The 18377-nt window shown below is 39.3% G+C and overlaps 2 protein-coding genes across 2 annotated transcripts in view; both read right to left on the reverse strand.

Annotated features, from left to right (window-relative positions):
* LOC116762146 (GDNF family receptor alpha-like) overlaps positions 1-15918 on the reverse strand; it is a 59568-nt gene extending 43650 nt beyond the window's left edge. Inside the window, 2 exon segments of the mRNA XM_032648899.1 lie at positions 13186-13307; positions 15848-15918. Of these exon segments, the coding sequence (XP_032504790.1) occupies positions 13186-13307; positions 15848-15918 (193 nt within the window).
* Positions 15919-16709: 791 nt separating this feature from the next.
* GFRAL (GDNF family receptor alpha like) overlaps positions 16710-18377 on the reverse strand; it is a 35883-nt gene continuing 34215 nt past the window's right edge. Inside the window, exon 7 of the mRNA XM_032648900.1 lies at positions 16710-16942. Coding sequence (XP_032504791.1) covers positions 16710-16942 — 233 coding nt within the window. The remainder of the gene's footprint in view (positions 16943-18377) is intronic.

Below are 18377 nucleotides of genomic sequence, written 5' to 3' on the forward strand. Positions count from 1 at the left end.
ATAATGCCAACCACAAAATTTAATTAAAAATTAAATGTGACAATATATAAAGAGAGTTTGGAACTGTGCTTGGCACAAAATAAGTGCTCAATAAATTACATCATTTTATAATATTATATAATTTAGAGTTTTATTTGATATTAAAAATGCAAAGTTAAATCAAAGATGACCCTTAGGTTCTTGAGACAACACGATGTATCAGAATAGATTTGGCTTGAAAGATGAAAGAGTCATAGAGGGGAGAACTGCCACGTTTACCTCTCTGCTTTTCAACTTGACTGTTCATAGCAAAGTACCCTGGCTTTGGAACCAGAACTCCATCGCAATCTTAGCTGAGTCATCCACTGGCTGCAGTAGCCTTGGACAAGTTAGTTTAACCTTCTGAGCCTCATGCTGCTCACATGTAGAAAGGGAGTTGAGATAGATTGTATTATTTATTATTTTTAAGACTGAAGTATAGTTGATTTACAAAGTTGTGTTAGTTTTCAGGTGTACAGCAAAGTGATTCAGTCATATATATATATATACATATATGTATATATTCCTTTTCCAGATTTTTTCCAGTATAGGTTTTATTACAAGATACTGAATATAGTTTCCCTTTGCTATACAGTAGGGCTTTGTTGCTTTTCCCTTTTATATATAGTAGTGTGTATCTGTTAATGCCAAACTCTTAATTTATCAGTCCCCCAGATTGTATTATTTTGTAGGAGGATTCATCCACTCTTTCACTGTAATGAATTAAACTCCTACCACCCAATGCCATGTGGCTTAGAGAACCACCTTCCGTGAGAAGAGTCTGTTTTACTGTCCCCTGCCGTTGGGCTTGACCTTGACTTGAGTTAGTCAAATATGTGAGCGGTTGAGACTTCCCCCGTGGCACAGTCCTTGAGAATCCACCTGCCAATGCAGGGGACACAGGTTCAATCCCTGGTCCGGGAAGATCCTACATACTGTGGAGCAACTAAGCCTGTGTGCCACAACTACTGAGCCTGTGCTCTAAAGCCCATGAGCCACAACTACTGAGGCCTGCTTGCCCACAACTACTGAAGCCCATGAGCCTAGAGTCTGTGCTCTGCAACCCGAGAAGCCACCACAATGGGAAGCACACGCACCGCAATGAAGAGTAGCCCCCGCTTCGCCGCAACTAGAGAAAGCCCATGCACAGCAACAAAGACCCAATGCAGCCAAAAATGAATAAAAAATAAATACATTTATAAAAAAAAATATGTGAGCAGCAATGATGTATGTTATGTTCAAGCAGAAGTCTGAGTGATTCCGTCACTTAGTTTTTGTTTCTACCACAAAAATGTCATGTTCCAAAGAGTGGCCATGCCTTTAGCCTAAGTCTACAAATTGGGGAGCAGAGCCTCAGCTGTCAGCCCAGAGCTTCCTACATGTGGCATAACCTAGACTCAGTCTTTGGGTCTGTAAGTCACTGAAGCTTGGAGATTGTATGTAACTGCCTAACCCTGTAAAAGCTGACTAATTCAGGGGTAATAATGTACCACAAATGAAAAATTGTTGGACAAATGTTAGCTCTTAATTAATATTACCCTCTTTTTCTTCTCTCCTCTCTTATAACTCCTCAATTGAATAGTAGGTAGAGGGAGAAAAAAAAGGGAAAAAAGGTTAAAGAAAGGTAAGAAAGGAGGAGAGGACACTTGGAGAAAGGTGGTGAGACAATTGAAGAATGGTCTTCATTTTGGGGATGAGAATGCTTTTCCTCTGTTTTGGGGGAAATATGGGGCCATGGGATGTATAGTCATGCAGTCTCTCCTTATCTTTCATGTACCAATACTAATGTCATGTTCACCTTATTCTTAAAAAATAAGTATGAGATGCAATGTCATTATCTCTACTGGGATTAAATTATACCCAAATTAAATAGGGCCCCATTATTTTTATTCCTAAACTCCTTTGACTTGCATTACAACACAAGATAGTAGGACTTTGTTAATATGGATTTTCCAGCTGTTTCTTCACATTAAATAATCCCACAAAGACATAATGAGAATTGAAAATAAAGAGAGGCTACCAGTAAATACAGACAATACAGTGAGGAGCAGTATGGCATTGTGGAAAGAGGCCAGCCTTTGGCTTCAAGCCACAGACTCAAGTCCTTGCTCTGAAATTTGCTAAATGTGTGACTGGAGGTACTTAAACAAAAAAACTCTTCTGTACCCACTTTCCTATTCTATTTGATGAGGATAATAACATTTATTGACTTGTTGTGAGGATTAAGTGAGACAAGACATATAAAGTATATTGCAGAGGGTCCACATAGAACCTACAATTTTTTTAAATTTGAAAAGTATGTTTTGATTGTGGTTGCATATAAGTATTAACTATGGAGCATTTAAAATTAGATTCCTTGGCCTTATCACTATAGGTTTTTGATTTAATAGGTCAAGAGAGAAGAGAGAATTAAAGTACTAGGCATTCTTAATTTCAAAATCTCTCTAGATGCTTTCAGTGTTATGGTCAGGATAGAGAACCGTTGGTAGAGAGTAGAAAACACATGGTTTTGGAGGTGAAAGAAACAGATAATATTGTAAATCACACTATTGTGAGCTAGTGGAATAGAAGTTGTTAGAGAGGAAGAGAGGAAGAGGTTGGAGAATTATGTTTTTAATAGATCCCAGCTTTGAAAAAAACAGGAATGGGTGGGCATGGCCAGATACAGGGATAGTCCACTGCCAAGCCAGTTTTACCAATGGAAGATAACTATATTTGGATCAGTAAGAGACCTTACCACCTCACAAGTTCCCTTTCAGCTACCTTGGCAGCATTAAAAGAACAAAAACAATTAAAACCAACAATATTTCCATTGTAGAGGAGGGGTGTTGGAATGGAAGTTTGGGCCAAAGAACAGTGAGAAAAATTAACTGGGTTGATGCAGCCATGTAGAAGTGTTGGAAGGAGCTATTAGGATTGTAGACATATGCTTAGTGTACATTCTTAATGTAATAACTACCATATGGACTTCAAAACAAATACCATTGTACATTTCAGGCTGTCTGCTACACTAGGAAGAGTGAGAGACTTGAGATGCAGGTATGGAATAATGGCTGGTCTGGAAGCTTAAACATCACCCACAGCATCTTCTTACATAGACCTCAGGGACACACAGCAGTGTATCCCTAAGATAGGTGCCCTTTAAAGAAAGCTCTACAGTCTGATTTATATGGCTTCCCTCCTTTTCAGATTGCCTTGATTCCCACTTGAAGTAGATGTACCATCAGGGACTAGTGGGCTCTGGCCTCTTTCTGAAGTTGAGTTGCTTTGAAAGTCCTACCATATGCCTACAGTGTCTGAACAGCTGACCCAGGTACTAATGCAAGAGTAAAACATCAGTCCCAGAGTTCTAGCAAACTCTGAGTGTATTGCAAATTGGGAACACCCAGTGTTCAGTGTCAGTGGCAACCAAAGGAAGCCATTCCACCCTAAGCTGGAAGCCAGCAGAAATGCAAGAGACAGTGGGAATAATCTCTGTCACAGACACACACTTTAAAAACATCACCAAACACTCACACTGCCCAACAAATCAGCTTTTATCCATTCCACACTCTTTACCTAGTTTGAAAACCAATTTGTTTACTGTGATTTGTACCACAAACCCCCAGTAAATGCTTTCCAAAGAGTAATGGGTGAGAAGAATAAGAATTATGTTTACTAGATACCAATGTAGTGTTAGGGCATTCTTGCAACTTTGAGATTGAAAGAATATTTACTGATGTTTGCAATTCTGTAAAGGGTCTTCTTGACCCATGAAAAGAACTTGAGAAGATGGTTTGAGACAATCTGACACTAACAGAAGATGAAAGATTGTCATTATCAATGGATTCTTAAATCTTTACCACTTACTAACCTGTCTCACTTAGGGGATTTTATCTGTGTAAGTACCAAACATTTGTTTTTTTGAAGAAGTCCTCCTTTAAGATGATATCTCAGCATGTAGGTGCCAGGGCAATAACTATTAAGTGTCCACATGTGGTGTTTTATGGGAATACATTTGATGCTATTATATTGTTGTCACAAGAATACTTGGCTCTTTAAGCCAGGAATACACATGCTCATAATAAATGATTTTTATGATTTCACATACACAATCATGATACACAGAAAGTATAAAGGAAAGACTGCTTGTTTTATGTAGCTCTGGCACTAACTCCATCCCAATTATGGGCAACAAGGGGATTATATGAAGCCAATGAAAGCATAAGGGTGGAAAATGGAAAAGATAACACTGTGCTTTCACATACTGGAGTCTGTGATTGTTCAAATTGTAACAGTATTGTTTTGTTGTTTCATTTCCCTCCATGATCTTAAATGTTCCTTCCTTCTCTAGTGCTGCCAAAATGTGAGTTGTCTCACTCATCAATGGCAACTCTTTAATCTTTCCTTTTTGGTTTAGAGCAAACGACAAAGGTAGTCATGGATGATTCATAGAATCATGCTCAGTGGCAGAGTTTTTTCCCCTCCCTTAACACCTAAGCCTTTAAGGATAGAGCTGGGAAAAAGTGAAGGTAGGGGACAGCTGTTCTGTTGTTTCTGTGGAGGGTTTGGACACTTCAGTATTTCCAGATTATAGCTGTGTGAAGCATTTTTTGCAAAATAAAAAGCCAAGCCAAATTTGCTGGTTTTCAGGTCTGCAGACAAAATTTAAACCAGCTGGATTTTATTGGGAACTTTTGCATGCAAGTAAACCTAGTGGTGAAACTCAAGCCAACATTTGTCTCCACTGGAATGGGCTACATCTTTAGGGAAAACCCCCCTACCCCATGTCGCTTCCCTTAAGGGAGTTTTGAATTTTGAAAGTTCCTAAAAGAAATCTGCCAGGTTACTCCATAGAGTATCTGATCGGAACAATAGCCAATGAAAATGGAAGGTACAACCAGGTCTGATGTCTCTCTTAGTCAGATCTTCAGAGATGAGAAGTTGTGTGTCTCTCTGAAACCTGATTTTAAATTACCCCAATTAAACCAGCTAATGATTCCCTCCACACAAGTACTTCCAAACACAAAAGCCAACACACACACACATTCACTTAAACTCACACACACACGTGCCTGGTCAGAGTGGCAAATAATGACTAACTTATTGGATTTGTATATAGCAAAAGTTTCACATCCTATCTTGACTGTCTTAAGTGAAAATTACCACATTCCTCACTGAAAATATGTAATTTTATAGATTTAAACTTATAAGGAATAGAAACAAAGAAACACATAGTATGATGATTTTTTACTAAGCCTGGGATACATTATTTATAAAGCTATTTAGAATTTGGAAAACAAAGCAACAAAAGGTAATTCAACACTAGAGGAAAACCCTTTTACTCCAAATCTCAACTTAGATCTCTGAAAGAATGAGCATTTTTTCCAAGGGCAAAGAAAGAAAGGATACATGCTTTCATAAGGTTTTAGTATAATCATAGGAAGGAAAATTCTTGGCAGACTACTCATCTTTTTGGCATTAAAAAAAAAAAAATCTCTCCAGAGCTGTTCCTATACATAGGCAGCAGGGAGGTTTGCCAAAAAGGTATTGGCTTCAAATATCATGTCACCTAATCCAAGAATATCAGGGCACATCTAATATCAAAGATCATCTATTTCTGTTAAACTGTTACCAAAATTTAATTTGTGAGAAACCTGAGGTCTAGGGTGAGTATAACTGATTTCCTCCATACCACTTAGGGCATTAGGGATCAAACTTGTTTCCTAAGCTCTTGTTCTTTACATTACAACATACTCCCTTTCCAGCAAACACCCTTTCAAGGATGCTTTTGTTCTATACACATGTTCCCTGGGAAACGTAACATTTATAATCAATGACAATTATAAATTTCACATCATTACATGAGAGAAGTACATTATGGTTGTTTAAAAATCACAATTTCTGGTACCCCAAACTGCCTTGTTTAAATTCTGCCTCTGTTGTCTTCTGTGGAACCTTGGGCAAGTTACTAACTTCTGGGTGCCCCAACTTTTTCTTTGATGAAAGAGCAAGAATCTCCTTCATCTGTTGCTTATACAAATTAATTAAACAAGACATCAAATGAACAGACTAGTGTTGAACACACAGTAAGCCCTCAATAAGGTCATAAGGCTCAAAGGAAATAAAAGATAAGTAAGCTAGTGTCCATAGCCAGGGGACAGCTTTAAACTGGCAAGCAGTATTTTTAGATGTTTATTAAACCTTCATCTTTCTTTTAAATTATTTTTAAATTTTTATTTTATATTGGACTATAGTTGATTAACAATGTTGTGTTAGTTTCAGATGTACAGCCTAAGTGATTCAGTTATACATATACATATATCTAATCTTTTTCAAATTCTTTTCCCATTTAGGTTATTACAGTATATTGAAAAGAGTTCCCTGTGCTATACAGTAGGTTCTCGTTCGTTATCTATTTAAATATAGCAGTGTGTACATGTCAATCCCAAACTCTCAATCTATTCCTCTCCCTAAATCTTCATCTTAAGGATATTGTATCTTATATCACTTCAGTTTTCTCCATGTTATTATTTCACATTGTTGAGGTGAATTGGCAAACATATCCATTAAAATGTTCTTTGTAGTTTGTCAAATGGGAGGATTATTTTCAAGCATTGGTCCAGATCCTGACAATATTAACACCCTGTTGTAGGAATCTGCTTCTGGCCATCAGTCATTCTTTCTGCAGTTTCTTTGAGGCAGGTGATAACGTGCTTGGAGAGCACCAACACCTGATAGCCATTGCTTTCTGTAACAAGTGATGTCAATAGAGCCAAATGCACAGGAAAACCTCATCTATAGGCTCCACATCCCTATTCTAAAGATGGTGCCTTCCAGGGCAGCCCAAGGCCACCATCAGAGAGGTTCGAGCATCCCACGTAGTCAAACCTGGAAACTGAGTCTTACTTACTCACTGCTCTCCTTGGGAGGGTGGGCAAATCTAGGGCGAACTTGTAACGGGTCACAAGGATGAAACTGATGGATGATTTCTAAATGAAACTGTTTTGCCCGTCCCTCCCTCCATTGCTGGGAACAAAAACTTACATTCTTTGTTACTGATTAACATGGGTGGGCATTCTTGCTGGTTTTGCTTGTTTCTCTCATCTTAACCATAGAAACCCAAGAATTTCCTTTAAGACTCCTGCTTTCTCCCCAGAAGGCAGGAAGGTAGTTTTCAAGACACTAGTCTGTTACCCTCCTCATTTGCTGGCGAATCAATAAATTTCTCTTTCCTTTGTCCTCAAAACCTAGTCCTTGTTACTCTCATTCAGCATCGGGGGCAAGGACTAATTTTCGATAATGAACTTAGGGAACCTGAGATGTTTCTGTGTGGAGGTTAGTGTGGGAAATATGACTTATTCAAATACATTCAGGTTTCATTTTGGAGTTTCAAACAAGTAACCTTATCCAGCTGATCCCCCCCTTCCCCGTGGTTACTCTTCACCTCCAAGCACAATTTCACTCAGTTCTGCACTATTTTCTGAATATTGGGTGTAGTGTGCAGTAACTCAAGTGATGACACTGTTCTGAGGTTTTCTGACTTGTGACTTTTATCCATCACATCAGTGGTTATCACTGTGGACAATGAAATTGTGGGACCAACGAGACTTCCTCCAGGGATCCATGTTTGCTTTTTCATATTTATAACATGACAATCTTGGTCCTAATACATCTGGGGTATATTAATAATTTATTCATAATAAGAAACAGGCATCACCTCACCATTCTTTAATCAAAACCAGCACCTCTTGCTGTTGACTCTGGGGATATCTTATCGCATGGGGATAAATGGGAAGTGATGAGATCTTTTGTTCCACTGGCTTGGTAAGCAAACTAAAACACACTTAGGAATCACGATTCTAGGGATGGCATTTTTTTCTTTTCTTTTTTTTTGGTTCTGAAACCAATTCCAATGGGCAGGCGATCTGCACATCTACAAGCAATTCTTGGGTCACCAGAGAAGTGTTATAGTATTCAATTCAATTCCGATACCATCTACCCAGAGATGGCGTCAGATTCCAAAAGTCCCACAAGACTCCACCCCACACAAGTCCACATTGTTACTTGTACTTCTGTCCCACTAGCCATAAATGAGAGGTTCCCGGGACTTCTTCCTCGGGCTCAATTAATTTGCTAAGAGTGCCTCACAGAACTCAGAGACACATTTTAGTTACTAGATTGCCAGATTATTATGAAAGGATATAATTCAGGAACAGCCAGATGGAAGAGATGCATAGGGGAAGGTGTGGGGAAAGGGCTCGGAGCTTGCAAGCCCTCTCCAGGCATCACTCTCCATCACGTCCATGTGCTCACCAACCTGGAAACTATAGAAACTCTGTCCTTTTGGGTTTTTATGGAGGCCTCATTGCATAAGCATGACTGGTTAAATCATTGACTGGTTAAATCATGGGTGTGATTTCAACCTCCAGCCCCTCTCCCCTCCCTGGAGATTGTGGGGGTGGTGCTGGAAGTTCCAACCCTCTAATCTCTTGGTTGGCTCCCTGGCCACCAGCCCCTTATTCAGATTACCTAAGGGCTTTCCCAAAGTCTCCTCATTAACATAACAAAGGACACCTTTATTGCTCTTATCATAGGGTTTTAGGAGTTCTGTGCCAGGAGCAGAGTCCAGTTTGAAGACCAAATACAGTAGAGACCAAACCCTTGTATCTTGGGTCCTACATCTGAGGATTGAAAATATTTGGAAAAACATTCCAGAAAATTCCAAAAAACAAAATTTGAATTTGATGCATGCTGGTACTATTTTTTTACATAGCATTTCCATTGTATTTACAATTACTTACAAAAGCATTTACATTGTTAGGTATTATAAGTAATTGTAAAAATATAAAAAAAATAAAAACCAAAAACCTCAATTAAATAGAGTTGGGAGAGCAGAATGGGGAGTTCTAACACGCTATTACAATAGCAGAGGCACACAAGAAGGAAGACTCCCCTTCTTTCCTGGCAAGGACTCAGCCAATGAAAAGCCATGGAATCTATTTACTGCAGCCCTCCCGATTTCCTTTTCCCCTTCTGTAAAAACCTTCTCCTTCCCTTCCCATTTGGGAACTTGCATGTGGCTTGCCGTGATTGTAGACCCCAAGTTTCAACTTTCTGCTGATCCCTAATAAACCCATCTTTGTGGAAGAAATATCTGTCTATTTGTTTCAGAACAGTATAATCTAGAGAAGATTTAAAGTATATGGGAGGATGTGTGTAGGTTATATGCAAATACTATTGATACACCATTTTAGGCAGGGAACTCAAACATCCATGGATTTTAGATGGAACCAATCCCCTGTAGATACTGAGGGACAGCTATATGCATTGCTTATTCTAAATCACAATGTCACAGTATCTCAAAACAACCGATGTTGAAGCTCCTCCAATGCAGATAGTGTATGCTTATATAGATGACTCATGTAAGAAAACATTGGTAGACTTTGGCTGACTTCAGAAAAGAATCAATGCAATAAGTACTCCAAGCCAGTGTTCTTGTGGACCATGAACAGCAAAATGTAGTCACTTACGTCAAAGGGACCTAAAGTGGAGATGGAAGGCCATTAAGGAAGTGAAACACACATCCAGCCCTGAATGCAACATACTTTTGACCCAGGCATCCTGAGACCACCTGGAACCTGTCTTCTTTACTCCCTAGAGATAACAGTTTAGCAGCCAATCTACTACCAGCAAGTGGCTGAAAGCCTGCCGATGTCGACCTGTAGTTCTTTAAAAATAACCTATGTAACTTCTCTGGGATATCTTTGTCTGTTGCCTTTATGAACATGACCATTTTCTATTTCCCTCAGAGCACATTTGAGTTGCTACACGAATCAGTGCCTCCAAGACTGCAATGCTTAAGACCGCAAACAAACTCTTTTTGTTACTTGCAGCGTTCAGCATTTCTTGGTTGACATTCTTGATGTATGGTACCCAGACAAGCTGTATCTGCAACACCTGATGCCCTAATTTCATCTCAGAACTACTTAATCAGAAACTTTGGGGCTGGAACCCAACAATGTGTTTAACAAGCACTGTAGGTGATTCTCTTGCAGTTAAAGTTTGAGAAACACTGCTCTAAGCCACTATCTCAATAAAAGTTTTAGGAATGATAAGGACATCTGCTTGGAATCTTTCATGACACTATGATGCCTACTGATTACTAGATTGACACAGTATACCAGGCTGATTAGGTTGATCTGTTTCTTAGTAGCAGACAGGTTATGAGATATGTAAGTTATTTGATATTTATTAAATTATACTTTTTTTTTTCCTTAAAGGTCTTTGAGAGATTGTCTAGATCCATGCTACTCAGAGTGTGATCCCTGGACCAGCAGCATTAACATCACCTGGGAGCTTGTTAGAAATGCCAATCTCAGGCCTTCACCCAGAACAACTGAATCAGAACCTGCATTTTAACTAGAAACTATGTAATTTTTATACACATTAAAGTTTAAGATCAAATGTCCAACTTCATCATCTGACCTAAAATCATTCAAACATATATTTAAGAAGTCACTTATTCTGAGAAAATATGACACCTTAGAACTTCTGGAAATTAGTCTGTTTCCCACACCATCTGTGTGACATCATAATGGTTATGCAAAAATTATTGATTTGTGTGATTCTCCAAATCCCTGAAAGTCTATAGTAAGAGTTTATATTTGCTGAATTTTACTATTGTTACGAATATTTCTTTACATGAATTAACTGATATAATCTTTGCACCAACATTCTGGGTTAACATTGATTTTCCATTTCACAGAAAAGGAATTGAGGCCAAAAGTGAGTAACTTGTTCACAGTTACTTATCCTGTAAATGATGGAGAAATTATCCAAGCCCAGCATGCTGGTGCCATTTTGCCTCTCTAAGACTAGGCTCTAGAATAAGGTCTATTAACACTTCCAAACATGAGATCTGACTATTAGAGGCATTGTTGTTGATCATGGTTTTTAACCAAAAAATCAAGGCTGGGACCAAGGAAGAAGGGAAGTGAAAAAAGCTCTGTGTGTATTTTAGGTTTGAAAGTTAATAAAGGTTTAATGCACTGATTTACCTCTGAGGCCCAGAGCCAAAGAAATACCCAGAATTCTAAGTAGCATAAAAGCCTAGAGTTACAGTTTACCATGGATCTGATTTTTTTTACATTGGGTGGTAACTTAAGTCATTCTAAAGAAATGGTTTATTTGTTTTTATTATTCTTTATGTTACTAACTTATAACACACATGCCTGTTCTCTAAAGAGTTCTAAAGAGTTTGCAAATAATGAAAAACAGGTTCCTAAAGGAATAATTTTTAAGAGGAAAACATACATTTATAAGTGAGTGTCTACGAATTGGATGTACTACAAATTCACCATGGAGCCACTTTAATCCCGAAAATACAAAATACTGGACAATTTAGAGGCTATGTTATAAATATGAATACAGAGTAGAGAAATTATGTTGAATGTTCCTTGGAAAACCAAGAGATTTTTTTAGCACCTGGACTGAATTTGAAGGAAACTGGACTTGAATTAGAGTTTTGTGTGGGAACCAAGAAAAAGTCAGTGGTTTTGGCTAGATGAAGTGATTTATTTAAAGCCAAAACTTAACATAAAGCTCCTGGAATACCAACCTATATGAATTGGCTATAAGAGAAGGTGTGTGTGTGTGTGTGTGTGTGTGTGTGTGTGTGTGTGTGTGTGTGTGTTGTGTGTCTGTGTGCATATGTGTGAGCATATGAGGGGGAGAGAGAGAGAGAGAGATTTTTGCAATGGAAATGTCTTTCACAATTCACTTCGCTCACTGTTTTATTTATAGTCTATAACCTTATTTTCTCAAACAGCCACTGACAAGATGACAATAAAAATTAAAACAAGAATTGACAAAAGTGAGTTTGAGCCTCTATTAATCCACTTTGCACAGTCTTTAAATTATTTTCCTGAAAGTAAGTGTAAAATGTTATACAGTTTAGGAAAAATATACAAAACTATGTATTAAGCACTTCTATACCTAAACGGGTGTGTTTAAAGGACTTTCTATAAGAATGCTCATTAATGGAATGTTACTTTTAGATCAAGACCTTCACTGGGAATAGACAGATGAAATACTGTAAGCCAAGATGAAACAGTGAAATAAATAATCTATCCATTGAATGGAGACAAGTAAGTAAGACAGTCTTATTGGCAATGTTGATATCTAAGACGAGACCTCAGTAGACAGATGGGTGAGAAGTATGGCTACAGGAAGAAATAAAGTTGTAGAAATACTTACTAATCTGAGGGCTCTTTTCCCAAGTTTCTCACAAGGCTATACACATGTTTAGGAGTTTTTATATGAATATTTCACATGTTTAGGAGTTTTTATATGAATATTTCACAGAAGCCAGGTAGTTTTGTATATCTATTGGAGACTGTCTTTTTTCAGCCTTGTTACTAACAGACAGGGCTTCCTGTATCCTAGAGTTCATTAAGGGGATAACGCACATTTAAGAGCAAAAATGTGTTAGAACCAATTGCCTATTTCAGTGTTGACACCATACAAGAATCAACTGTAAAAGAGTTTCCCACTATTCAGACTTTTTGAAAGTAGAACTGTGAAGAGGAAAAGTATTGGAAAATATAAGGAGCCCGAAATGTTTTTATTAAAGTGGGCAGTAGCAGCCCAGTCTTATTAATTCCTGATTCTTTTGCTCAAATATTTGAATTGAAAATTCCAGCTTAAGTGGAAACACAAATGAGTGAGGCTCTTAATAGGAAAGCTATATTATGACGAGAGGTCTAATAAGGAGGGAAAAGAACAACGGTATTCAGAAGGCAGTGCTGCCATAGAGATAGAGTTGATTCATTCATCCATCCATCCATCCACTCACGGTTTATTGAGTAGCTAATGTGTGCCAACTGTGTTTTTAGGCACTGGGGTGAAGCAGGCCAACTTAAGAGCTGCATGGTATCAGTCTTGCCTTTCTGTGCATAGAAGTTTCTCATTCCCTGAGAGGTGTGAGCTAAAAGAGGTTCTGGGTTCTCCGGCCAGTGCCTGGGTTTTTCCCACGTGTGGATTAAAGCAGTGGTTCCCAAACTTGGTTGAAAATCAGAAACACCTGGGTGATTTTTTCTTTTTTAATACAGATTTCTGAGCTCTGCCTCAGGCCTACTGAATTAGAATAATTGAGGTTAGGGTCAAATATCTATATTTTAAACAAACCTTTAGATATTTCTGAAGGATGAACAGGTTTGAGGGCCAAGAATTCCACGTCCATCTTCTCAGTACTTTGCGGGTTGTCTTTGTGATCATCAGGCTCTTCATTAATAATGAAAAGATTGTTCCTAACAGAGTTGGGGGACCAGCTGTCTTTAGCGAAACATTCATATAGAAACTCCTAAACATGGGTATAGCCTTTGTTAAACATCAGATAAAGAAACCTAATAGTCCAGTCCTGAATCCAGTGCCAAACAACAATGGTATTTAAAGTCAGGGTGATTAAAATGTATAGAATATCTGCTATGTAACAGGCAGTTTATACACTTAATCTCATTCAAGCTCTCTGGATGCATATGGCATCTCTGGCAAGCCCTAATAGAGGTACAGCACAGACCCCTTGGACTCTAGAGCAAGGCTCCACCATCTGTAGGAGGAGCCCATTTGCCATTTAAAATATAGCTCCTAACATGCTGCTGGGTATGAAGAAATTCATTAAGTCATTGGTTCCCAGAAAGGTGAGTACAGGATATCATTGCTAACTAAATGGACAGCTGTCACACCACAGACCCACCTAGATGTGGCCTGAGAGACCAGTGGTGAGGGGACATCCTCCCCAAGGGAGAGCATAAGCAGTGCTCTTGATTGCCCACTTTGCAGAGACAGACATGGATAGAAGTTAAGACTGGTGGGCAGTGGTAGATTGCTTGATCAGAGAGATGGAAAGAGCGTCCTTGAGAGACTGTAGACAAGGGAATGAGGGGAAGAGGCATATGGAAGGTCCTGTGGTAGTAGCACAAAGTGGGCAGATCGGATAGTATGCACCACGGAGTAGACCTTCAACAACCAGGTCAACTGGTGACCTGCCCAGAGGAGGCCAAGCATGCCCTCTTCAGCCACGCAATGCCTGTGCACTGAGCATATGGTGGCAAGGATGGCAGCCATGCATGGCCCCACAGACTGGACTCCCTCTCCCTCAGGCCGGCCCATCAAAGTTCTGCCAGTGCTGAATGCCAAACAGCCCAGCAACAGCAGAAACCTGTATGTCGCCCACAGTTTGGCAGGTGGGTGGCAGACTGATGATACCATAACCCTTCCACCCTGAAGAAGGCAGTGATGCATTCCTGCTGGAATTTATACCTATTCTGGGTATGGATTTGCCTTTGCTCCTTACCATCAAATACTTCCTCCAATGCCTAGTCCATCTTTGTGCAGATGCAACCTGACAGTGCTTCCCCTTGGGTCTGGCCCTGGACACCTCCTTCTTCCCTCCTCAGTGCTCTTCTGTCCCTGCAGCATGAGATGGACATTAGGCTCCACTCAGCATTTATGTATGTACTATACACAATTTCCAGGGAATCAAGGTTCATGGGGCCACCCCTGAGAAATGGGACACAGAATCCAAAGGATGTCTTTCCTGTCCTTCTGCCATGAAGACAGTTCTGAGATGCATTTCTCAAAGCACCTTGGAAGGTCCCAAAAGGAACAGGAACACTTGAAAGAGATGGAGCGATAGTGTGAGTTGATTCCTCTTGACTGCATTGTACAGAGTTTTACAATAAAGATATGAGCTCAGGTAGAAACTTGCTGGTTTTCAAGCAGAGATCAGAGAGGTTAAAATGAGGACCCTATGACATGAAAGCTGACTGTCTTAGGTCCCAAATAGTAAGCGATACGACTGAACAAGATTGTCCAGTCATAAGAGTCCCAGTATTTCTGAGTTAAACAAGTTGGCTCAGCTATGCAGCAAAAAATCAGTTTAAGGGGAATACATTTTCACTCAAGTCCATTGTTTAGATTAGCTTAAATCATTGCATTAGAGAGAGAGGTATGGGGGTAAAGAAGCCAGGCAACAAGGCAGACTTGGGAACTAGTCAAGAAAACACTTTTTTTATTGTGGATACTGGCACACGGAACTGACTGAAAGCAAATATATTAGAAACCTAACACATTTTTAAGAGATTATGTTGTCAAGGAAGCCACCGGTTGGCTTGCAGAGTCTGTGACTGTTAAATGTTAAAGCAACTCACAGTCTCTCAAAACTCATGAGCAGGATATGGTCTAGGAGAGCTCCTGTTCCAGAAGGAGGGCATCCTCTCCCCCAGCCTACTGCAGATACAGCTGTGGAGGATGGTGGATAAGGAAAAAGCTTCCAGAGGGCGAGATGGGAGCCTTAGGTGTGGTTCTTCCCAGGTATCTGTCAGAGAGGCTTCAAATGACTACCAGGCAGGATTTCATTACTGGGTGCTATAACTCTCGCTTTTTACCTTATTTTGAATGGGCGTCTTTATTGATGTTATGCTGTCCCTGTTAATATACCTATAACATGCATGCATGCGTGTGTGTGTGTCTGTGTGTGTGTTATTTGTGTTGGAGAGATGGTAGGGAATAACTGCTCTTTCTGGTTCATGGGCTGCCTGTCCACTCCATGGTGCTACGTCATCTGGATTGCACATCACCCAAGATCCAGGTCTTTGAGCTAGTGACTGTCACTGGATGAACATTTGGGAAACACTGGGTCATCGCCCTTGGGGAAAGGGTAAGTACATTCTCTTTGTAGACAGAAAAGTGAAATAGACATTGGGTGAATTGTGGCAGAGTCTTACTTGTCAACTAATAACCACAGTTGCCTTTTCTTCTGGTTCAAAACTGTACTACAGTTTCCCACCTTTCTTGCAGACAGCTGTGACCATGTGGTTGAGTCATGGTCAGCAGGACGTGGGTGTAGGTGACGTACATGGCTTCCACTACCAAACCATGAAATACTCCTCTGTGACTATGTTGCTTTCTGCATTCTGTCTTACCCTCTTTCCAGCTGAGTGGAGAGGGCTTTGAAGTCCATCATGAGAAAGAGACACACATTGGGAAGAGGCTGGTCCTCTAAATATAGGCTACTATGCAGCCTTTAAAGCCATCATATGTGTACAAACTTGCAAATGGGTCCATCATATATTTTTAAATTAAAAAGGGAGCTGTAGAGCAGGATATATAGTTTGATTCCATTAAAAAATATCTGTGTGTGTGTGTAAGGGAGAGGGAGGCACTGTTTGAGTGTGTACAAAATGTATAAGGTACGTATACTTACAAGGCAAAAAAAAAAAGTGTTAGAAAGAATGTACACCAATCTTGTAAACGTTGGCTCTCTCTAGAGAATGAGATTGGGGGAAGAATTTAACTTATTTTTGTTTCTATATTCTTTAAATTTTGTTTAAGCTTGTATCCCAATTATAATATTTTCTGCTCCCTATAGGATTTAATAGAAATAGGTAGTCTCTTTTTATGTATTTATTCTTTTTAAAAATAATTCTTCAAAAAGAAGCTGAGCCTTCAGGGGCAGAATGGGTTTATTTCCAAACCTCTTTAAGAGATTTGTCTACAGTTGGCATAAAAAGACAACTTTGCACCAGGAGAAAAGAGAATATTCCTGTCAGCATGTGGTACACACACATCTATAGATTGAATTTTTCAGTGTAGCAGGGAAAGGCAACACCAATCTCTTAATTCTTTCCATTTCTGTGGTCCTCTCTGTCTTAACCAATTTTTTTCTCTTCCGTTTCTCTCATGCCTCTCTCAGCTCTAACTGCCAACAATTTGCTCTGGGCTGCCAGATGCCAGAGAGAAGTGAGCCTGTGGATGCAGAGTTGTGCAGGTGAGTGCAAGTCGGTGGCCAAATACCCAGCACCTTCAGGATGCTCAGTGCCCAAATGTGGTCCTGCAGACTGGAACCGAGGCATGCTCTTCAACATGTTTTCAAAGCTCAGATCTGAGATGAGAACAAAGAGGTTCTGCCTGAGAGGGCTGTGGAGCATCTTGAACCAACACAAGCTTGTTGTCCTCATGGTGTTAGAGGCAGGAGAACACCGTGGGCTGCAGTCAACCAGCCAGGGCTGGGATCCTGCATCCACTGCATCCTGGACATGGAAGCCAAGTGACCCAGCTCACCTCTCAGCTGCCTTTATCTGCCATGTGAAAAGCTGCAGAAATAATATTGTCCAGCTCATGGAATGATTAAGGTTAGATGAGGAATGTGACCCCAGATAAGCACTCCTTCTAGCAACTCTCTCATTTTTTATAATTATTATAAGACTCTGACTTGGATACATCAAGGTAGATGACTTTCAGATTTGTTTCAAGCAAGTGTTCTTCAAACTTCCAAGAGCAGCACATTAGTGAATCATGAAGTCAATTTAGTAGGTAGTCAGCATTGAAAAAAATATAATGGAATAGAATAATAATTTTTAAAAAACAGAAGACACAGCATGTAAAAATCTAATGTCAAATGCATTGCTTACTGTGGTCTGAGGTCAAGTGAGTTTGAAAAACAATGACTTGAAGCCAAACAAAAGTGACAAATGGAAAATTTTCTCCAACTGTCCTCTCTGTTCTATTCAGTTCTGCCCCTTTCAGATAAAATGAGAAGGTGAAGGGCTTTGGAAACCAGCTGTAATGAGAGCTGTTTTTTTTTTTTTTTTTTTGAGAGGTTGATAAAATGTACTAATATTTTTTAATTTTTATTTTATATTGGAGTATAGTTGATTAACAATGATGTGTTAGACACAGGTGCATTTTGATAAAGCGTGAGCATGCTGGGCTGATGTGAAAAGTCAGAGGCAGTGGTTAGAGTTCATTCAAAAATCTCCATGTTCTACCACTTCCCAAGTATATGGGGCAGGGGATGAGGGTTTGTTAGAACTAGCCAGGCTAAGGATTTAATTTGTGTTTTTGTCTGAAACTTTTCCTATTAATTCAAGTACTCAGAACCCTGACAGAAGGCCTTTAAAGTTCCTTTAATTCTATAAACGCATCACTTAAAATTCCTACTTTTAGTAAGTAATGTTTGAGGAGAAAACCTCATCATGTTTAGTCTTCCAAAGTGAGTGAAGAAAAGTGAATCATTTTGAATTTTTATTTTTCTGAAACATTATAGAGTATGTCAATGTTTATGGATTTTTGTGTCCATTTCTACTGTTTCTTCATGAATATATATGTATTTTTGCTCTATATAGGTAGTCAAATACAATGAAAGCAAAACATAAGAATTATTGAAAACACATGGGAGAAAACTCGGTTTGGAAGTAGAATTAGGTTGCTTGCGCTGGCATTCTTAGGGAATTTATGCCCAAGGAATTGGTTACCACTAACTTGCAGAACTACATTTTTTTTCCCGGACACCATTTAATATGGAAAAACCACTTATA

Source organism: Phocoena sinus, chromosome 11, assembly GCF_008692025.1.
Source record: "Phocoena sinus isolate mPhoSin1 chromosome 11, mPhoSin1.pri, whole genome shotgun sequence".
NCBI lineage: Eukaryota > Metazoa > Chordata > Mammalia > Artiodactyla > Phocoenidae > Phocoena > Phocoena sinus.